The sequence below is a fragment of the Lichenostomus cassidix genome, chromosome 13 (genome assembly GCF_008360975.1).
Source record: "Lichenostomus cassidix isolate B80296 chromosome 13, HeHo_3.0, whole genome shotgun sequence".
NCBI classification, from domain to species: domain Eukaryota; kingdom Metazoa; phylum Chordata; class Aves; order Passeriformes; family Meliphagidae; genus Lichenostomus; species Lichenostomus cassidix.
The window spans coordinates 11674612-11697733 of record NC_139494.1 but is presented as its reverse complement, the minus strand read 5'-3'; the positions used below and the strand labels follow the sequence as shown (position 1 = coordinate 11697733).

At 40.8% G+C, this 23122-nt stretch overlaps 1 protein-coding gene and 2 long non-coding RNA genes across 5 annotated transcripts in view; 2 read left to right on the top strand and 1 right to left on the bottom strand.

Annotated features, from left to right (window-relative positions):
• Positions 1 to 257: 257 nt before the first annotated feature.
• RUFY1 (RUN and FYVE domain containing 1) lies at positions 258 to 15475 on the bottom strand. 3 transcript variants are annotated; one of them, XM_085073650.1, is made up of 18 exons: positions 15183 to 15475; positions 10316 to 10489; positions 9879 to 9996; positions 9127 to 9228; positions 8685 to 8808; positions 8215 to 8273; positions 7450 to 7515; positions 6778 to 6847; positions 6220 to 6321; positions 5663 to 5779; positions 5158 to 5325; positions 4321 to 4418; positions 3746 to 3865; positions 2832 to 2961; positions 2318 to 2412; positions 1825 to 1873; positions 1585 to 1662; positions 258 to 1004 (listed from the first exon to the last, which is right to left on the bottom strand). In XM_085073650.1, exons 1-18 carry the CDS (start codon positions 15448 to 15450, stop codon positions 861 to 863), a joined length of 2082 nt encoding a protein of 693 aa, XP_084929776.1. In that variant the 5' UTR covers positions 15451 to 15475; the 3' UTR covers positions 258 to 860. The 3 variants fall into 3 exon arrangements, with proteins under 3 accessions (XP_084929776.1, XP_084929778.1, XP_084929777.1); XM_085073652.1 differs by having other exon boundaries at positions 15125 to 15239; XM_085073651.1 differs by lacking the exon at positions 15183 to 15475 and adding an exon at positions 13583 to 13607.
• LOC146431239 (uncharacterized) overlaps positions 10930 to 23122 on the top strand; it is a 33094-nt gene continuing 20901 nt past the window's right edge. Inside the window, exon 1 of the long non-coding RNA XR_014854913.1 lies at positions 10930 to 11473. This is a non-coding gene — a long non-coding RNA (uncharacterized LOC146431239). The remainder of the gene's footprint in view (positions 11474 to 23122) is intronic.
• LOC146431240 (uncharacterized) lies at positions 15442 to 15892 on the top strand. Its single transcript, XR_014854914.1, has 2 exons — positions 15442 to 15621; positions 15688 to 15892. It is a non-coding gene; the product is annotated as an uncharacterized LOC146431240 (long non-coding RNA).

Below are 23122 nucleotides of genomic sequence, written 5' to 3'. Positions count from 1 at the left end.
GGCAGCACCTGCTCTGCCCTGTCCCAGGGGTGGACACTGAGCTGGAGTCACTGCCTTCTTTTTTCCTGGAAAAGGGTGAAAGCAGTTCCAGCTGCAGAGCAGTGGCTTCATCCAGCACGTTCCAGGAGGATACCACAGTGGTGGTCAGGTTATCCCAGACACATTGCATCTTTAGATTAAACCCTGGCTCTGCATGGCTGGACAGGAACAGTCTCTTCTGGAATCTGACTGGACAGATGTTAAAAATTAGAGCTTCATTTGATTTCAGTTTTTGCAAAAGGCTTTATTGTGTAACTACTGCACTGTGGTCACAGCGACTTCCAGAACAAGGATTATGTGCAGTGTTTGACTCCGCAGTGAACTGAAGGCACATTCATTGACGCTCTTTATAAAGCTCTTTCTATATAGACAGTTCATAAATTGACCTTTTCCTCTCTGACTTAGAGCACATACAAAACTGTACACGAGCCAGGGAACACACAGGAACACCTACAGTGAAGGTAAAGAAATGAAGTTCATGTACAGAGAGACAATGACGTCTACAGGGATCAAATAAATGTAGAAATGCCATATACAAATTTTAATACAAATATCTATAAAAATCAGAAAAATGAATCTTATTTTCAAATAGAACTTTAGGGGAAATTACAGTTGATATAAGCTTAATTCCAGCTGGAGAAGCATTAGCTTGCACAATCCCTACCCTACAAATTATTTTACACTGCTCTGTCTTACAGTGGAAATATCAGAGACCAGCCAGTCTAGTCTGCTGCACAGAGGACACCTGCAATTCAGAATTAATTAAAAAAATAATGGCTACTTTCCAATGTTAAAGTGGCTCTGTCAAGGGTGGGAGAGCCTTAGGAGGAGTTAGAGGAGCACTGCTGGAGCAGTAACGTGTGACAATTATCACAGACACGGACGGGTTTCGGGTATGATGGCAGCGCAAGTTCGTTACTGGAACAAGTATTGCAGAAGATGTCCCCGCAGTTTCTGCAGTGGTGCTACAAAAACAGAGTCAGAATGAACACAACTGCCTAAAAACAGCATCAGGAACGGAGAAGTCAGGCTCAGACTGGAGCTGTTTCAGAGTCCACTGAGTCTCCCCCACTCCCCACCCAGCCCAGCCCTCCCAGCAGCATTTCCTCCTGCGCAGGGCGGAGCGCAGGGCGCGATCCCAGCGATCCCAGCGCAGCCGCCCTCCCTCCGCGCTAGGAGCTGCACTCGCTCCGGCTCGGGGAAAGGTAGGAACAGCATCTGGAGCTGGCCCGGTCAGGCCTGCGCCCAGGGCAGCCCGCCCAGCACGGCTCAGCACGGCTGCCGGCACACCGCGGCTCTGGCACTGAGCACAGCCTGCTCAGCCGGGAAGCTCCCTGAACGCAGCCACAGCAGCTCCCCACCAACGAGAGCACCCAAGCAGGAGGGAGTGTAGTTTTTTGTATGGTAAAGGACAAATTATTCTCTATGTATTTATCATGCCAACAAGATTCGGAATTGAACAGGTTCAGTCTCCCCTAGCTAAGTATGCAACAGAACCACTTTTGTTTTCCATGGATTATTTAAAAATAATCCACTGAACATTACCTTCCTTCTCGAGATGGAGAATTCCTTTTTACATTGCTTGCAGTGTGTTGCTTCATCATCCTTCAGCCATGTGTGACCCTGGAAAATTGGAATGAACACTGGAGATACAAATAAACGCATTTTACCAACATTGTTGGTATTTTTCAAAAGCCACCTTTTAAAGCAGAATAACCAGGGTGAAATTTAAGTGCTAAATGAAATTTGTATATTTAGTCAAAATATCCCTCAGATGTAGAGTACCTTTAGTGCTTTATTTACTTCTTTAATATCTTCCATCTTCAGCTTCGATCTGGAAAAAAAAATTACACCCTGCATGACTTTTTATTTAGTTCTATTTGGTTTTCGCTGCCATTCCACTGTCCAGTCACTGAACCCAAACCTCAGTTCTTCAGTCTGCTCCCTGTTACCCCTCTGAACCATTCACTATCACTGGAAAACTTTGTCACCTCGGGGTTTGCCTCTTTTTCAGTATAAAGAGAATGTAGGAAAAGCACAGTTCCACTATAAGACCTAAATATTTCCTTTAATGTTTCCTCTCAGCCAGCTCACTCTTACAAGATCCTCCCTCACTCCCACTTCATGGCTCTTTAGTTTCTCATGCATGGTAAAGTAATTGCAGGCTAAAATTCTCACATCAATTGATTTTTATGAGTGAATGAGATTTAAAATTCTTGGTATTAGTCTGATACTCCAGCTTATGTCACTTACAGAAGTTCTGTTCCCTAGAACTTACTGGCTGAGATGAAGTCCCATTTCTTGAAGAGCTTGTTCCTGCTCCTCATGGACTTTCTTTAGCTCCTGCTTCTCATCTTGCAGTTTTCTCAGTTCCTATAAAATCAAGCACAAAATCAAAGTTGTGCACTGTTTGACCTGTAACCTTGATTGATCTACCCAAACTACCCCAGCAGTTCACAAGAATCAGCTCCTTTGCAAATCTCCCTATTTCTAACGCTTGGTTTTTACGATTAAATGGGGGAGTTACCCATGGGTTCTGCACAAACAACAAAACCATGTAACCATATTTACCAAAAATAGGAAGATTTTCAGGCTTTGGACATCCTTGAACATAGCTAGAACATGGCAGTCCTGTGCCCACACAGAAGCACACAGACAGATACAATTGCACAATTGTGTCCTCAGAAACTGCTCCATACATGGCAGCAAATCCTCCTCAAGTTAACAAGAATGTTTATGCTTTAAAAAATAAGTCACATTCAGTTTTTCTGAATGCTTGAAACTGTGCATACCTTTTTCAGTCCTTCCATCTGTTGCAATTCTGTTTTAAGCAGAGCAGTTGCATCCTTCTCTTGGTGCAGTTCTTTTTGTAAAGTTTGTCTCTGTTCCTTTTCGGATTTTAACTCCTTTTCCAGAGTTGCACTATTTAAAAATAATTCATTCTAAAAAAACCCTATAGCAGAAAAATACACTATAGCACTTAAGGATAGCAACAGTGTGAGAAGTAGAAATCTTGTCCAAAAGAGGGCAAAACTAGAGTGGTGTTCTGGGAAAGAACAGGCAGCAGGCTTCAAAAATGTTAACACTGTTAACATTTAATATATGTTAACATTTTCAGGTCACAGAAAACAAACAGCAATGAAAGGCTAGAAGAAGAACAACCAACCAAAAGACCCCCAAAGAAACCAATCCCCATGAGTAAATATTTCACTACCTGTGCTTAAACTGTTGTGTTTAAAAGGGACACTCTACCCTGAAGTCTGAACAGTGAAAGAAGGTTTTCCTATTGGTATTAGAAATCTTTAGATGATTAACATTCCCTAAGAACACACCCACAGGTCTGTTCAAAAATCCCAATCTCTTTGAATGACAGTCAGTTTTATGCTCAGCCTGCAAGCATGACCATACCTATCTCCTGATTTATTTAAAAAGCAATTGAAAGCTCCATTGCTAGATGGAATGGGCAGATTTTTGCTGCCACTCTGTGCTTTAAACTGGATGTTTTGGAAACAACATGTCAAAATCCTCATGCTAACTGTGCACTGTACTGCAGTGCTGCGCTTCCCTGGGTCCTGCATACTTCTGTCAGCGCTGAAGCCAACAGAATTTCAAACCCACCCCTCCTTAGATCTGAGCACAAAAGGAGTAGGAAACACTTCTTAAAGAAATGGCAAAGGGAAGGGAAACACCTGCTCAGATTAAATACCATTTGCTGTCCAGCTGGGCCATCTGCTGCCGACACGAGTCGAGCTTCCCAGCCAGCTCCTGCTTCATCTTATTGCATCGTTCCTCTGCCGCCTGCCTGGCCTTCTCTGCCTGCTGCAGCCTACACAGGAAGGAACATGGACATTGTTTCCAATTCACTCCTTACCTACATCCTCTCACCCTCTTCTTCTAGATTTACCATACAGATTGTTATAAAACTGAAAATTAACTGAAAATCCTAATGGAGAAAAAAAGAGACTTTCAAAAGCAATTGTTTCTGAAAAAAAACCCAAACCCGAAGTCATACCTGTTCTTAAAGTAAAGTTAGCAAGTTTTTCAACAGCCTGCTTAAGGAAAAAGCTATGGTTTTGCAATGGGTCAGTTATGGGCATGTTTGCCTGGGAAAAGAGAACAGCAAGCATAGAGGGATGAAGAGGAGAAAATAAAAAAGCTCCTGCTGGCACACAAGCCCAAATGTCTATAGGGGCACATGGAAGGTCATCCTTCCATATAAAGATTTATATTGGAAACTTTCTACTGACTTCAGTGTTGACTTTCTGATCTTGCAACTATTACCTCTCTTCCATTTGTTTCATAGAGGACATCATCTCATTTGTTTTTCCTTCAAAAGACGATATTGCTTCTGTTTTCTGTTGTAATGAACACTCTGCATTCTGTAGGAAATAGCAAACAGTGTTTAAAGTCTGCCCCCAGATAAAGAATGTTCAGCTTGCTAAAGGCCATGCCTGGTCTGACTGGAATGTGCAAACAAAATGCTGATAATGCCAGAGCAGACATTGCTCCAATTGTTTTGTCACAACCTCAGAAAAAAACCCAAACCACCTTAACTAAGTTTTGACCTATGAGATCAGCTACAAGACAAAAGTGTTCTCTTCAGAAAAAGCTTGAAGAAATAAAACCAGATTAAATTGAATGATGATTTGAATGTAACAACTGCACTCAGTGGGCATGGAACCAGGAAGCAAAAGAAACCCACAAAACAAATACTGCTTTCAAAAGCAAAGGCACACCTCGGCACTGGTGTTTTACTGACTGTTGTCTTGCAAGTGTCTGGGAGGGAGGCAAAGCTGGGTAAAGCCTGACAGGCATCAGGAAATAGGCCATAAAAACTGAGAGATCCCCACTGGATTTCTGCCACCAGGTGTGGGAGAGGAAAGCTTGCTGAACTCTTACTTCATGCATGGAGAAGCTAGTTAAATTTTTATTTCATTAATGGAAACAAATTCTGCATATTTTGTGTCAGCACTACTACTCCGTTACTGCTACTGTTCCACTCATCTACTTCCTTGTAGAAATGCCTATCACACAGTTTTGTCAAATTGAAAAAAAACAACGTAAAACCACCCAAATAAGAGAAACCCCACAAAACCATCCCCAGCCCCCTGTACATACCTGAGATTTGTGAAACATCTGCAAGTTAATGGCCTTCACCTCTTCTAACTGTTGGCGAAGTGCAACTAAAGTGTCTTGTTTCTCATGAGTATCTTTTTCCAGAAGTTTCATAGCAATTTCCATTTCTGTTTTCATTCCTATTTGTAGCTCCAACTCTTTCTCTAGTTCCTTACAAAGAGATTTCCTAGTTACTGCTATGTAGATATACATCAGGGATAAAATGCAAAAAATCATTCCATACACAAACTGTGTCTCTGTTGTAATAATGCCAGTTGTTCCTTAAAAAGAGATCTTAAAAAGATTTTTTTTTCCAACATTCCAAAGGCCCCATTTCCCAGTACTTTACAGACACTGTTAATGACCAGTGCCCAGTATCTTGCTTGCAATTGCTCAATGAATTTTGAACAGCTGTAGAAGGTGCACAGCTGTCATCTTGTATTTGTAATGTTACAGTAGGCTGAATCCTGTGTCTTTCACTTCACTTTCTATAGTTAAGTTTCCTTACCAGCCTGATTTTTTTTTCTTCTTTCAACTGCTTCCAAACATCACTGTACATTTCGTCAAGACCCTGGCGTGACTGCTTGTAAGTATCCAATTCTACTTTTGTATCCTCTTTTGTTACCTACAAGAAACATCAGCTACATATGATCACAAAGTATTTAAAGTATCTCTCTAATTCTTGAATGTAACACAAAATTTCAATGTGCTATTTCAAGTAAAATCCTAATGTTTTACAATTAATGACCTGGGAAACATAAATAAGCTGAAATTTCAAAGATACAGTAATGATAAAAATACTTTAATACTTTATACTTTTTACTTCAATTCTTCTCATAATTTGAGTTCTTTCTCCCTTCTGCAAGTGTATTTTTGAGCGTGCAGTAAAGAACAGTAAAATCTAATGCCTGAGCATACAATACCCAAACCCAGTGACCTGCACAGCAACGTGTTCAACTGTGCTGAGCATTCCAGTTCACAATACGTTTGGGAGAACTCACTGCAGCTGCTCCAAAGAGATCACTTATTTTAAGAATCCTCATCATGTTTTAATAGGTGTCCCACCTCTACACTTTTTTCACTCCGCTCACGAATTAGCTCATTCTGTTGTTTTAGCTGCTGCTGCTCTTCCTGAAGGGATCCAATTCGGTCAGTGGCTGCTGCAAGCTGTACAAAGAGAACAGATCTATATTTAATCACTGTGCAATCATGCAGCATTTGGAGCAATTCTGAAGTCAGTAGCTCAATCTCTACAGCAGCTGTGCTGCTCACTTGTCCTTTTGCTCTCCCCAGGAGCTGCCCGACCTTTCTGCAGCTGAAATCCCAACCACGATCAGCTGAAATCCATGAGCCCACCAACATTTGTTCATCAACTTCTGCTTCACATCCTCCTCAATTATTTAAAAATATTAACTGAGCAAAGAAATGCATCATAGTGTAAAAGCCTAAAATCCACCCCAGGTCTGTGATATGAACTAAGAGTCACACCAACCCAAGCCAGTCCACCCAGTCCCCCACATCTCACCAGTATGTACTCAAATATTTTAGCTGTAAGGTACAGTCTTAAGGAGTTTTGTCTCTGATGGAAAAGAGTGAGAAATATTTAACAGACCAGATACAAACCTCTTCCTGGAGTTTTGAATTGGTCTTTTCTAAACAGTCTATTTTGTTCTGGAGATCTGCAACTGTGCAACTGCAGCAAGGAAGAGAGATGCATAAAAACAATAAATGAAGAGCCAATGTTCAACATTTACTCCTATCCTCAACAGTATTTTCACCATCTTGTATTTGTTAACAATGAAATACATCAATGAGCTGCAAAAATGCTGAGGAATGACAACTGTCCCTCTTAAGCACTGGGAGGGCCAAGCCCTTCCACACAGCTGGCAGCTCTGTTCTGGCTTAGCTCTTGCAATCTGAACCTCTCCTGCTCAAGAGGGTAAGGGAGGCCTGCTCCTCCCAGTGAGCAACCTAGGGGGGAAAAGTAGAGACTCTTCCTGTGGGAATGAATTTCCAGATGTGCTTGTAATAGTTCCTCTTTAAAAAAACAGCTCCAAAATGTTCTGTTAATCAGTCTCCAAAAAGTAAACTATTACACACACTTGCTTTCGGCCTTGCATGTGCCCGCAGAAGAGTAAGACTACAAAATGAAACTAAGAATTTTGGGAAATAATCAGAAAAGGCATTTCAGTATCAGACAAAAATCTACAAGACTGACAGTGGAGACATTCAAAGCCATGCTGGAAAAGCTAAACAGGACAAGAGTTTGTATATGAGAATAGTTAAAAATCCCACCTTAGATGTCGGTTCAGTTCTTCCACGTAATGCTTCTGGTCAAGGACAGCTGTAATCCCTCCATCTCTAGTTGTAAAAGTGAGAATTTAGTGATTGAGAAGATACTCCTTCATTCTAAAGTGCTATTCTGTACTAGGGCTTTCAGCATAGATCTGCAAACAAAGCTAAAATCTTTTATCTCTTCCTTATAAAAATCCTTGTTTCTGAGCTGGATCAGAAGCACCAGGGAGGTGAAGCAGTTGTTTGGCTGCTTCCCAGCAGCTCCACTGTGAAGTGCTCTGAAGTGACAGAAGCACATAAAATATGAAGATCCCTTCATTTGCTACAGGTCTTCAAGATCCAGTCTCAAATCTACTGTTTCACCTAAAATGACTTTTTTTTCTCCATAACTGATCTCCCTCAAAGACAGCTACTTAATTGAGGGGGTTTCTGAAACAGTGCTTAGAAACAAAGCAGTGAGTTAGCAGTGGGTGACTTGGCAAATCATCTCTTCTAAAACCACATAAAACCACAATCTAATATTTTGTGTACTTTTAATTTGGTCCCCAGCTCAAGACTCAAGATCTCCAAATTGTTGTTAAAATGACCACAAATCCAGTCTCTAAAGGATACTACTTTTGTTTAGCTAACAAAATCTGGTTTGGGTTCTCCTTTTTAGATGATTAATAGTTTGAGATCTCCAGCACTCCCATCCTCCCACACTGTCTGACAGGTTTGTTCTACAAAAACTGTAATGATTTAGAATTAGTAATTCACCATACATACTGTTTGCCATCACTGTCCTGTGTTTCCTTAAGGTACAAGGAAAAATCAATCACTCCAACCTGAAAAATATATTTAAGATATTAACACACCTTCACAGTGCACTTATGCATAGAAGCAGGAATTACTGTACACTTGGAAAATCATAAAAATCTGAAGTTTTAAGTTTAGAGAGACAAATAACACCTATATTCTTCCTAGCTGATGCAAACATGCAAGCTAGTATTTATCATGAAAGCATCAAAGTAACACTATTTAGTGTGATCAGTTTCCTGGAAGTTATTAGTTTTGACAGTATTTCCATAAAGTGCTATTTATGTACTTTCTTTTGATTCACTGAGGGAAACACAACAAGCTTCAACACAGACCATGCTGGAAAGAACTCTGGACCCATCTCAGTAAAGTATTTATAGATGTACTTAATTCTACTAGAATCTTATACCAACTGATCCTATTTAAGCTTTAATCTTCACCTGGGAATCCAAGTCTTCTCCTTTCAAGCAAAGGTTTGCATCAATAACATTCAGTCCAACCAGCAGACCCACAATAACTGCTCCTTCCTCCTCCATCATCAGCGCATCAGGTTCATAAAATTCACTGGAAGAAATAGTAGAAGGCATCACTGCACATCAAACAATTATAATGGCACTTCCATCACTCAAATCATACAAACAATAATGCAGTCTTTACAAAGCTCAGCTGAGTTCTAATTTATTGCATAAGGCAGAAGACTTAGAACTCTCTCAGAAAATACTCTAAGACTTCCTCTGTAGCTTCACTGCGAAAACAACCACTTGCTACTCTGCAGGCTGCAAGAACAAGCTTAAAGTTTGAACTGATCAATTAATGACTCTCCCTGGAGCCACACGAGGTGTCAGTGATTCAGGGAATACAATGTACACATTTTGCTGTTACCTTAACAGGTGCTTATGGTCCAGGAGTACTTTGAGATAATCTGCCAGTTTCTTCTGCATGAGTGCTAGATAAAGCCAAGCCCTCCCTCTGCCCACAGCAGTCCTAAAATGAAAAGTTGCATGTTTTGTTAAAAACAGTGTGTTTTATTAGATAGACTTGTGCAATTCAAAATTTGTGCTTTACAAAATGAGGCAAAAGGTATTATTTACTAAAAACAACAACAACAAAATCTCTGGGGAAATGAACTGCTATCCCCAGAACACAAGAGTGCTTAAGTATATTCCATTCTTCAAGGAAAGTATATTGTAAAGTCTTCCTAATTTGAAAAACCAAGCATATTGTCAACTACCACCATAATCCAACCATTAATACATCCTAGCATTAAAACCAAGTATATTTCAATCATCCTGAATTACTCAAAACAAATACTACCAGCACATGCACAAAATGACATAAAATCATGAAAGTGGGGGAAAGAGGAAGAAAAAAAAAACCTGTGAAGACTTTAGTTATTTTTAGCAAGGTTATAAAAGTTTCCAAGTGCTGTTTTCAATCTGACAGCTTTGTTTGAGTCATAAACTCTGAATATTTTGAGATATCCTCCTTATCTCTTGGAGAAGGCAATACCTCCTACATGTCCTAATTTTTTTTCTTTGGGAACAAAAGCTCATTAAGGAAGCTGAGAGACTATAAGAAGGATTCCTTTTCCCAACAGTATGAGTGAAATGCACCCTCCCCAACAATTAACTTACTTCAACTCTGGCAGATTTTTAACACTAGTTGCTATATCTGATGCTTCAGGACAAAGTTTTTCCACTAGTTCCAAAGGACCAAAAAATGATTTGTTCTGTCCAATAAAAGTCTTCTTCACTAAAGGGAGCATACAGAGAGATTTGTGAGGTAAAATGACAGGCTTCCAACTCCAGAATTTTAGACAAAGTTTACTCTCTTACTTTGTCTTAGCAGCTTATAATGTCTATGGAAAGGAGGCATTAAAAATATCCTGACAGCTTAGGAGGCACAAAATACAGGGTGTACAGCAGTAACCACATGGTTATGTCTGTAATACTGATTAGCACTGTATGTTTATAGAATTAATAATGTCATTCAGAAGGAAAGCTGGGGCCATAGAAGGACATGACAGAGACTCCTTGACCTGCCTCTCCTCAGCCTGGCAGCCAATGCCCACCTTTGAGCCCGTGCTTGAGGCAGTGCTCCAGCACCACGAAGAACTGCTGCAGTGGTGGGAAGTCAGAGTCCAGGGTCCGGCCCAGGCTCAGGGCTGACTGGATGAGGATTTTGATGCTGAGCTTCATCATGTTCATGAGGTTGGCACGCTCCTCCATGGTGTGACACCGCGTACCTGGGGGCACAGGGGTGGGGAAAGGAAAGCTGCTTTACAGTCACAGAATCAATTAGGTTGGAAAAGACCTCTGAGATCATGGAGTCCAATGTATGACCAAACTAGGCCAGGGCACTGAGTGCCAGATCCAGTTTTTCTTTAAACAGCTCTGGGGACAGTGACCCCACCACCTCCCTGAGCTGCCCATTCCAATGTATAATCACCCTTTTTGTGAAGAAATACTTCCTAATGTCCAACCTAAATCTCCCCTGGTGCAGCTTAAGATTACATCCTCTCATTTTATCACTGGTTGCCTGGGAGAAGAGACCGACCCCCACCTGGCTACACTCTCCTGTCACGAACTTGCAGAGAGTGATAAAGCCACCCCGAGCGTCCTTTTCTCCAGAAAAAGGACTCCCTCAGCTGCTCCTTATAGGCCTTGTGCTCCAGAACCTTCCCCAGCCCCGCTGCCCTTCTCAAGGCCCGCTCCAGCTCCTCAATGCCCTTCCCGAACTGATCGCAGCACTCGAGGTGTGACCTCCCCAGCGCGGAGTACCTGGGGACAATCTGCACGGAGACGCTGCACAGCCTTTAGACACCCCTCGCCGCGATGCCCCCGCTGGGCCTCCATCCTGTGGCGGGGGCGAGCTGGGTAAACCCCCCTCAGTGCCGCGCCCAGCCCCGGGGGGGACGCGGCCCCAGCCCCGGCCCGCGGGGTCCCTACCTGGCGGCGGGGCTGAGGGACAGAGGGACTGAGGGACAGAGGGACCCCGGCCCGCCGCGTTACCACGGCGACAGCGCGCGCGGCGGGGGCGGGGGCGGCCCGGCCGCCATCTTAGAGCGCTGAGGGGCGCGGGGCGGGCTCGGCCCGGCGCGGCGTGCCGCAAAATGTGGAATTTGCACAGATTTGCTGAAGAAAGGATGTTCTGCGGTCTTTGTACAGTTTCAAGGCTAAGCAAGAAGAAAGGCGGTTTAAGCCGTGAAACGTCAGCTAACGAGCAGGCTGTAAGTGACGCCCAGGTGTTAGAAAGGTGAATGGTTTGCCGGTAGAATGGCCTTGCTAAGGTGTAGGGCTGGACGTGATTCGGTAACCTCAGAGCTAGGCGAGGTTAACAAAGGGATGTAGCACTGATAGTGGACTCAAAGGATGCATAATTTATGCACCGCAAGGACGGCCTGAAGCTGAGTCACGAGAGATTGAGCTTGGCTATCAGAAATAGGTTCTTCACCCAGAGGGTGGTTGGACAATAGGCTCCTCATGGAACAGGTCACAGCACGGAGCCTGACAGAGCTCAAGCAGCGCTGGGATAACACTTTCAGGCACATGGTGTGACTCTTAGGGATGGTCCTGCACAGGGCCAGGAGTTAGACTCGATGATCCTGATCGGTCCCTTCCAACCCAGCATATTCTATGATTTTATGACATTTGGCAGAATCCCAAGACAAGGCAGAAAGTCATAAAGCCAACTCAGCAACTGTGCTCAATCAGCTCCGATTGGGTAGAAGGTAATTCTGGCAGGGGCAGATTGTGACCACTGACCCAAGAAACCCACTGATCCAAAAGAACAGGCAGACTGAGCATGCAGACTAATGGGCATGAGAAGTGAGAGTATCATTGACCAACAGAAGGCAGAATACTAATTAATAAGAGAACTAGAGAATTTGTAGCCAATGAACATTAATACCTTTGTTTGCTAAAATAGTGAAAAGTTTTGGTAGTAGTGCTGGCTTTGTTTGGATTTGCCACCCACTCCCCTTTCTGTACAAAACTGTAAACAAATCAAATCCATCCAGTCTGTGCATGGATTGGCCTCTCGCAGACCCAGTGAAAGAACCTGTTTTGGGACAACAGGGGGAGTGGGACCAGGACTGGGACCAGCCCTCTTGCTCCTTCAGGCACCTACAGGCTCTGACAGGAGCTGCCAACCAAAGCCCAGTGGCCACCAAAATCATATTGTTCACTACTGCTGCTGCAGTAGGACAATCCTGATGTCACCTGTGGGTCACACACAGCCACACTCTGCAGAAACAGCAGTGGCAGAAGCCCCAGCCCTGTGTCAGTCACACTCAAGATAGTTAACACTGCTTTCAAGATCGTGCAGAAGTCTCTCTGGTATTGATTTTACCTTCCTTTTTGTGCACACAGTGTTAATTTAGGGTTAAAAATGAGCAAAACTCCTCCTTGTGTTGGAAGAGGAAAAACAGAGTCATTCTAATCTAACTGACCTTAATAAGCACAATACACACAAAGTTCTGTGATCTCTACAGGCTACTGTATAGTTTATTGTATATATGCTATATACACTATATACTATAGTGTATAGTCAATATACAGTATACTATTTATGTACATATCTATATAGAAAGAGGATACTGTATATTGTCTATAGCCACTATAGAAACAGGATACTGTATATTGTCTAATGCCTCAAAACGGCATTAAATGTGTTGGCGTAAGACTGAGGACTAAAAGCACCATAATATTTAGAATTTTGATCTCAAGATTGTCAGGTTACACATTAGGAACAGAAAAAAAGCTGCACAAACAGAAAATCAGTGAGTTTTTTGAGGTGTTTCAAAGCAATGCTAACCATTTTGACGGTTTTTTGAATTTGAATTTTTACTTTTTTTACTTATCAGGAATACTTTGCCTCTAAGCCTTACTCAAGATAGACATATTACCCACAAGACTTGAAAAAATGAAATACTGTGAATTAGATGTTCTTTATAAACACAGTTTTTAAACACAATTAAGAAGTATCTTAATATAGGTTTGCATTAAGTTAAATAGTTGCTTGAATAATTTTTAGACTGTTGCAAATTTACATAGTCAAGTACATCTTTTGCAAAACTGTGCAGGTTGGTACATGCAAAATAAACAGGTATTAGACACACTAGCAAAGCCAAGCATCAAAGATTAGGAATCAGGTTACCCAAGTGCAAAAGATCACAGACGTGATGCTGCAATCTTTAAGAATGCAGTCACACAGTTTTGTATCTTATTTAACTCAAGAGATTTGTTTCAACATATTTTTGAAGCCACATGCCTTGTTTATTGTAATTATTAAGCACACTTTGAAGTCAGAAAACACTGAAGCACAAAGGAAAGCTCACAGTTCTCCATCTCTTGGTCTTTGGGACTGCAAGGCTTTCTTGATTTGTTTTCTTTAGATTTGAAGCTTCTGGCCTCTCTGCAAGGCAGGACACAATTTCCTCACTGGCAGACACTGGTTTTAGGATGAGGTTTATGTGTTTAGAACATGTGATCAACAGCTTGGAAGTAGCAGGTAGAGGTTATAAAATCTCTGGAAAAAGATGATAGCAGGGAACAAGCTTCTAGTTTTCCATAAGTGATATTGCAGGCCTTGGCTTATTTCTTAAAAATACCTGCTTTAAATTAAATTTATAGTGCTTGGTCAAAGATAATATTGAACAGGTAGAACAGGTGCCTTAGTGCCTGTTCACATTTCATATACAAGTTATTAACAAATTTTTCATACAGAATTTTCCTTAAAACTCATCAATGTATTATGAGTTCCTTGAGAAATTTGGGGACGTGGTGGTGTGTTCCCTTACTTTACAAGGAAGAAGCTGAAATATTATAGTAAAAGTTCATTAAGTGTGGGAGTTTCATTTCAGGTAAGAGAACATTTTATTCCCTGCCCCTTGCCAAATGCTGTGTGTTGTTTCGAATCACATCTATTCACAGCATTATTCCAAATGCAAACAAAGAAAATGAGATATTCAGCACTTTGTCAGGTTGGATCCCAGGTGCTCAAGATGGGCACTCAGGAAACAAACCTTTGAGAAGTTTGGTGTGAGGCTTTGAGATGCAAGGAAAGAAAAGAGTCTATTTTTTCAGGACAATTAATCTTCAACTCTGATTCTGCAACACTGAAGAATTTTCATAAAAAATGAAGAAGTCCATCAGCAGTAACATTTCCCCATGCTGTCCCAACTCAGCCCCACGGAACTCCCCTTTGAATACTCAGTCCCATTAAAAACAAAAAGGTCAGCATCAAACAGAGCAAAGCTGAGCTCCATTGCTCCAGAACAATTAAGCACCAGTCTGAGACTCTGGAGTACAAGGCTCCAGGCCCAATTTCTGTTACATTTGAATACGTTTGGGTTTTTTTCCACGTTATGAATACTACCGAGATTTATTTTCTGTATGATTTAACTAAAGCCCTTTTAATTCAGTTCTAAGAGAGCTGTTTCACAAATCTGTAGGGCTGCTAGATCCACGAATGCCAATGTTAAAGCAAGTTGTGGTTAAACTGAAGGCATTTTTAGTGTAGTTAAAAAGTAACTTATAACAAATCTGTATCTTAGTTTCCTCTGACATGAAAGGTACAGCGAGTTCCTTCCCAGAACCAGCACACGAGGGAGGATATGGAATTTTGAGAGATGCCCCAGTGCAGCCAGACTGTTGCTGAAGGGAGTTTTAAGGAGAGGGACAAAAAGCGGCAAATAAAACTAAAGTCAATTTCCCCAAATACACTTAGAGTTTAGGTTTCTTCTGATTATAATGCATTTCTTAAGTTCTACATCTGTGTCGCTTGTTTAATTTTACTTCAATACAAAACTGCAGCAGCTTAAAAAAAAGAAATTGGAAGTAACACCCATGCACCACTGACACGACCCAGCAGCACTTACGGGAGCGAACTCATTTGCGCACCACAAAAGCGAGTTTACTAAAGAAGCGGAGCCGTACTTGTCTTTGCCGGGCTGTCACTGCTGCCGGGCTTGGACACCAACCCCACCAGGGATGCGGACTTCAGCGCGCTGCCATAGCTCAGCGCCAAGTTTTCCGAGGCTTTCTTGGCCAGCGACAAGATCGGAGCAGACCACCTCGCTTCCTCCGGTTTCGCCTTCTCCTCGTTCCTCAGCTCAGCCGCCTCAGGGAGCTGTTTTTTATCAATAATCTCAAAGTCTTCCTCCTTTCCCGCGGCGGGCGCGGCGCGGCGCTCCCCGGCAGCCATCTTGGATGGGTCACATGACCGCGGGCCGGGAGCCTCCCCCGCCCAGGGTGAGGGGTGGGGCCGGGAGGCGCCGGGAGTTGGGGCAGGAGCCGGGAACAGGGGCAGGAGCTGGGAACAGGGGCAGGAACCGGGAATTCGGGCAGGAGCCGGGAGTTCGGGCAGGGGCCGGGAGTTCGGGCAGGAGCTGGGAACACGGGCAGGAACTGGGAACACGGGCAGGGGCCGGGAGTTCGGGAGCCCCAGGGCAAGCACCTGCACTCGTGAGCACAGCTGCAAGACAGGCCCGGCCAGGACTGAGTGCTTCGCTTGCTGTTCAGAGTTAAAGGGCGTGAAAGATGAACAGTTTACCTGTAAATAAGTTAGGAAAGTAACGAAGTATACAGGTTTTTACTGCTGTCTGTGTCCTCAAACGTAATTTTCAATTAAAAAAATTAATGTGTTTGACGTCGCAGATTTACACAGTTAAGTTGTGGCAGCTTGAAGAGATCTTTATTACTCTGCCTGTGATTCAAATCGTTGTAGCTTGATTAAAATAAAGGATTGGTATATGACAGGTGCGCTGCTGTGAAAAGGGCTTGATCTCATCACTGACGTGAAAACACAACTACTCAGTAAAGCCACTTCATTAACGTATGTGGGCTGTGTTTGGTAGGAAGACCTGTCATGAAGGGGAACTGAAATTACCCCAGTTTGAAAATTTGATCTTGCTATGTGCCTCAAATATTGATGTATCCTACTGATGTATAGCTGGTTAACTGTTTTTCCATCCAGCAACTGCATGTGCTTGAGATGTGTCACTCGTTTAGTCACGAGGTAGTAGATGCTGAGTATGAGCTTTCTGTGCTGCACAAAGAAAAGGCTTTTGGGTTTTGGCTTAGGTGTTTTTTGTTTGTTTGTTTGGTGGGGTTTTTTTGGTTTTTTCGGTTTGTTTGTTTTGTTAATAATAGGAGAAGGAGGAGAGAATAGAAGAGTTGAAGGTCAATTTCCTTAGCCTTGCAGCAATATATATCTTCAGGTCTATATCTTTTTTTTTTTTTTTTTTTTTTTTTATCCTAGTATAAGCTACTTTATGATTGATTATGTCTCCTTGGCTTCTTAAGACACTGAGTATTTAACAACTTTTGTTACACAAAGCACACGGAAGCTCTTATATTATTGTTGAGAATTCAGGGATCAGCAGCCTCTTATTCACCCATGATTCAGATGAGCTAAGTATAGGCTTTAAACTGCTTTTGCTGAAGGCTGCCAGAGAGAAGTTCTACTCCATCTTGTGGACTCCAGCAGTATTGGGCTGTTTAGAAGGAAATAGCTCAGCTCTGTAGGTTGCTACCTTGTAGTTGAATATATGAATATACTTCTTGACATCAGTAAGACTTGATAGTGTTTTTCTGCCTTTTACTAACCACCCAGTATTAGAGTCAGGGTGGAGAAGGTAATCTTGGCTAATAGCAGAGTTCTAAACATCAAAATAACGATCTTTCCCCCCATGCATGTGAAGAATAAGACATAAAAGTTTTGTGACTGAGAAAATAAGGGTTAACCAAGGCTCCTCTTTACCTCATTATGTTGCTCCCTTAAGATAGCGATGCCTCAGACTCCTCTTTACAGCCTTGCAATGAGCTATTTTGTAAAAATAGGAAGTGAAGCTATCACATAGTCTGGGATCATCTTTTCTTGTGTTACTATTAAAGAAACATTTGATCATTTTATTTCAAGTGTCTGATGAGGAAACTTTATCCTCTGCATAATGAATGTGCTAAAACTTTTGCTACATATGATTTAATTGTGCTTCACTTCCTATTATTTGGTCAAAATTACTTAATCAGCCACTGATTGCTTTAAATGCCCTCTGTCCTCACACTTTTTATTTTAAAGCAAGCAAGAAGCCTTGTGACATTGTAAGAGAACCCTGAGTTAAAGAGATTTGTTTTGTTTACAGAGTGCAATTTCCCGAGGAGTCATTTGGGGCAGCCAAGGAGGATGAAGTTAATACAAAATACAGCTTTAAGCACATTAAATAAAAATTTAAAAAACTCAAAAACATAAGTGATGTAACTTTGGTTTTGGTTCACAGATTTATTAAGGAGGGGCACTATGCATGAATAACACTACTTTTAGCTTTGAGATTGGTCTGACTTTCATTTCTGTCTTCTGCAGATGATGATATTTCACCACTGTTGTCTTTTTGCAGACCACTGGTCCAGCTCTTGCTAGTCATGTGAAGATGAACAATGTTTTCTTTTGAAAGTCCATTTTGTGGCTAGTTTAGATCTGCCATAAATGTCAGATGTGTGTAATCACAGGAATACTTAAAATAGTTAGGACTCATTGAAAAGTTGGTCAGGGGACTAAGTGACCCACTTACTACTTTTTACTTTCCCTAACACTAGAAATCAAGGTGCTTCTAAAGAAAAAATACCATTATGAAGCTGAGATAAGGAAAGGTCAGTTCTTATTTCATGCAGATCTTGCACAGCCTTGTTTGGTTTCACTGTCTGCCCTCTTCTGTGTCTTCTTATGTGATGGGATAAAAATTCACCTTTAAAATACTAAAAAAATGGTGAATTGGAAGTATGTTAAAAGAGTATTCTGGAAAAATTCCTATTTTAAGCAGGAGATTTTACATTTAATACAAAAGTCTGGCTAGCAGAATGGAAGATAATTAATTTTAGAGTAGAGGAAACTTGATTCTTATTCAATGATAGTTAGCAAGACAGTTTCTATGGCTAATTTCTCTTTATATCAGACTTTTTTTTGGGGGGTAATATTTTAAGAAACTTTTTTTCCATTTAACATTTGAAGTTAATCACACACTTTTAATATTTAAGAACAGCAAAATGCCACTGTGTGCTAAAGGGTAAACTTTTGTGATTAGCTGTTATTTATACTTCGCATTCCTATAATTTTTTCAGTCAGCAAAACATAGATTATATTACAAATGATCTAGCTGAGATTTTGACCTTTAAAAGGCTAGTAGGAATAACTACCAAGTGTAGCTGTAGTTGGGAATAACATAAAAACCCCTAAACCCTGGTGTGTTATGTGTTTGACAGCATATTATAGAAGTTTTACAGAGCAATACAAATCACAGTATTTGTTGAGAAGAATTCAGTGGTTGCAAGTGGAGCTGCATCCGCGAGTCCTGAGCCAGCACGTTGTGCAAGCAGGAGGCAAGAAGCTGTGCATGGACATAGTGCAGCCATGCAGAGTCACCTTGCAGTGGTGCAGCAGTGTCAAATTGCAATAAAAGATTCCTTCTGTCCCTCCCCATTCCTCAAACCACTAAAACATTCACCCCTGTGGGTACTGCAGTGAGTGAGTGCTGCATGAGGAGAAACAGTACGAGGAAATGATAACACATTTCCTTTAGGACATCATCAAAAAATCTCCAAACCCTCAAAAATTTCCACAGCCATTAATAACTTCCTCCATTATAACAGTAATTAAGTAATTAGAGACAACAGTTCTAGCTACTTTTAGTACAGCTAATTAGCTAAGATACTTTCCTGTCACTTCTAGTCAAAGAGTGATTTAAAAAAATTAAAATATTTCTGGTTGTGTCATCACAACTGTATTGAATCAAAGCAATATTTTTTTTTTATTATTTTTAAAACCACAACTTTATGCTTCATGATCCCATGGCACCAGTAGTGCCAGCCTTGCAAAAACTCATTGCTACTGACAGAATCATCTGTTTGAAACTCCTTTCTAAAATCATTAGAATCCCTAATATTTATAGCTGAAAATGTGTGTTATTGTAGTAAATAAAGGAAATGACAGTAAAATATGGAAGAGAAACTTGCATTGAGATATTGGCATGGAATCAAAAGAGCAGCAACTCACTCAGTGTAAGTTTAAATCAGCCAGTTAATATCAAATACCCACCAGATATATATTGAATGTCTGAAGAAAACTCCAGTATATTTATTGTTCTAGTCTGAACTATTGCCCGATTTTTAGAAAAAAAAAATTAAAATCTTTAGTAGGAATATAGTGGACTAGAATGTGGAGTATCAGAAAGAGGGTAAAAACCAAACAAACCGATTTTCCTTTTAGTTATTTAATATTTGTTGGCCTTGCAAAAAGAAGCAGAGGCAGAACTTCCCAGTAGGTGACACTATGGCACCACTTTATTCACAGAGCAGCCTCTAACACCCAGCAAACACCACGTTGTGCAGCCACCTGAGAAAATACTGGAGAACTCCCAAGAAAAAGAAAAGGAACAATCTGAGATGCTCATCTGAGTGACCCCTGAAGTTTCCCTGTGATAGAGACTGGGCTAATAGAGACCTCTGGGGGGGAAGGAAGGAGTTGCTCTTCTCCTTTTACAGCAGCTTCAATTTGGGACTGTTGAATAAGTGTCCAGGAATGCTCTCTAATGGAATAATGGAATCCTACCTGTTCATGAATCAGGGTCATTTACCAGTGTTAGAGTTTCATGTAAGATTTTGAAATTATTAGTGTTTTACAAAAGATTTTTTTTCTGTTAGAAGTGTTACATAATGTTCCAAGGACTTTATGAGTAGGAAGGTTTGGATTAATGGAATCATTATGTCCGGTCTACAGACTAAATTAGAAATCAGAGCACATCCCTTTCAATAGTTTAACTTATAGACTTCATGACCTGTGTGGTTTTGGATTACATTTTTCATGACTTATCTGTTTCTTATCTGTTTTCTTGGGTTTTGGTGGTTTTTTTTTTTTTTTTTCCTACTAGCTTGGCTTTTTTTTTATTGCATGCAGACAGTTTTCTATCAAGCATAATTTTGAAGATTTTATAAAAGTGCTGGAAATTGACTCGACTAAGGGGCATAGGGTCAAAGGAATTATAAATGTGATTACAGGCTGAATCCTAGTAAGATATGAATACAGTATCTTTGAAATGTGCTGACATTTTTGCTACTTAACACAGTTTTCAAGTAACACACATGAGAATACTTACATGTGACTTAATTAGCTGAAGAAATGGGTTCATATCGTTTTATTAGTGTAACAGAAATTATGCAAATTGCAGAAGAAAATGTTGTTAGTGATTATATCAGCCAATGAAATACATTATATACTCCCTAGGCAAGTTTAGGAAAACACCTTTATGCTATACAAAAACAGTCACTTATTTTAATAATATGTTTCAAGAGCAAATATTGGAAGTTCATAAAAAATTTAATCCGTTGTCCATATACTAAAGTACATTTAGGTGCTTGCATGCCATTCTGGTGACACTGCACTTGTGCACTTGAGGGCACAGTGTGGCACAAACTGGCTCAGGTTTCTCCACTAAGAATTGAGGTTTTATGACTGAGTCCCCTCTGTAAGGTGCAGGAAAAAAAGTGTTGGAAAAGATTGAAACAAGCAATGTGAGAAGTGCAATTCCCGACTTTTCTATTGCTTTTGATTTTCTCATTTTCTGATTCCTCTGTGAGTGACACTGCATACTAATTAGGGAGATATTTAGAGAGCTTAAACCAAAAGTGAAGTCAATAAATCTTTAGCTAGATTTTTCTTTGTTTTAAATAGAAACAATATCTTCTCTTTCTTCTTCCTTTCCTTCCTCAGGATGTTTTTCCTTGCGGAGCTGTAACTTACACTTGGTTTACCACACTTAGGGATAACTCCCAGACCCTTTGATCCAATAAGAATTTTTATGGTGTGAAAAAGGGAAAAAGTGAAGTAGGTGTTTTACAGATGTACAAAAGCACCTTAGTTATTCACAGAATCAAAGGGAAACGTGAGCTTTTGGTTAATGCAGGTGTGCAGCTCAGCTTCACCATGTCTCTGTTATCAGTTCCCCTTACATTACCAGTTAGGCTAATTTGTTATAAGGCCTTTTCATTCTTGATGGAAGCTTGAGTGAGCAGGTTAGATGTCAACAGTGAGATTGCCTAGTGATCTCTCACCAGAGATACTTTAGAACTGTCTTCACAGATCCATTTGAGGGGAATTAAACATATGTAAGCATGTCACCTTTGGAAACAGGACTGAAAATCGTAGGGCACTTGTCACTCTAGTGGTTTAAACTAGTTTAAAGGGCCACTGGAGTGCTGCTGTTCTCCTTTTCCTGCAGCTGTGTGTTCCCATTTCCTTACATAGCACTGCTCCCCATCTGACCTGACAAGCTGGTGGCAGGTGAAAGCAGCAGGAAATGCAAGCTGGGGCTCTGTAGCACCCCAAGGCAGTCTGACTGCTGGCTGCCTTCTTGCCACCTCTTGCCTCTGGCCAAACCCTTCCTCAACTCCCTTGGCCATTGGCTTGATGGGCTATTGCAGTGCACTGAGTTGGCAGAAAACGAATACAATAAAAGTGAATAGTTTTTCGGCTAATTTAATGCACTGAAACAGCTCATGTTTTCCAAACTGTGCTGGAAAAATCACTTCCTATATGAATGTCTTGTTCAACCCCCCAGTTTTCTGCCTGCCCTGAGTTCTTCACAGAGACTCCACATGAGAGATTAGCAAAACACATGACTGAGTTACTATTGGAGTAATTTATCTTAAATATCCTTTTTTCCATCTTTTCCTTTCAATCATAGGGATTCTTGGTATCATACCAGCATAGGGGAAAAAAAGGACCAGAAATAGAAAGAGGAATCACTGTTTTGATAAATCCCAAAAGTCTCTAGTAACCAATGGATTGGAGACTTTTTGATTAGGAGTTGTATCTAAAGCAGCCATCTTTAGATTAAAAAAAATATAGAGAAAACAAGATGTGGGTGTGGACTGAAGGTTCATATGGCCAATGGCAGAACCTCCACAGAAACCTGCAAATTATTATTCTTTCCATTTTTTTTCTGTTCAGATCTTCAGTTTATACTGTTCCTGACTTACACATTAATCTTGAATGCTGATGATATTGTCATGTGGACAGATGTAACTTCCTTCCTCAAATTCTGAGAAACAGAGCTACCAAGGAACCATGACAATTTTTTCAACTAGGAAAAAAAGAATTGAAGGGTCTAATAATGCCAAATGCATTTAGTGTGGATAATACAGGTGGCACTATCAGAAGTGTATACCACGTCTGTTGACACCTCACCTAATGTAATACAGATCTCTTCATCTCACATAATCAAGAGAATTCCTTTTTCTACATCAGACCTCCTTCTTGGGGGTGAACCTTAAAAGCACACAAAGATGAAAGTCACAGAATTGTGAAAGAGCCCTAATGTAGAACAATTTGTGTGGCAATAAAGATGTGTAATGATGGCTTCAGTGATATAAAGTGGAGATCTTTAATCTTTTTAGGTGAAACTTGTTTAAAATTTCTAGCAGTGTGAAAGAAAGAGACCTCTAATTGAATTGCCACTTTGTGCAAGTGGGGAGGCAAAGACACCTCTGGTAGATGACTGTGTTTTGTTAACAGAGAGTGGTAATTGGCATCCCACTGTTAAGATACAGTGTCTTGCCATCTTTCCTTTTCCTATTTGGTCTATTAATTTTAGAAGATTTTACACATTGCCCTGACTGCTGTTGGAAATTGTTTAAGTATTAGTAACTATTAGTATTAGAAATAGAAATAGTATTAGTATTAGCAACTGTAGCAAAATTTTCAGGACCTGGATTTGTATAGTCTTTCTCTTTTAAAAAGCAAAACAAAACCCCGAAACCCTCATCTGAAAGTGGCTCTATTGACTGAATTGAGGAAGGAGAAATGCAAGGCCTGAATGTAGTAATAA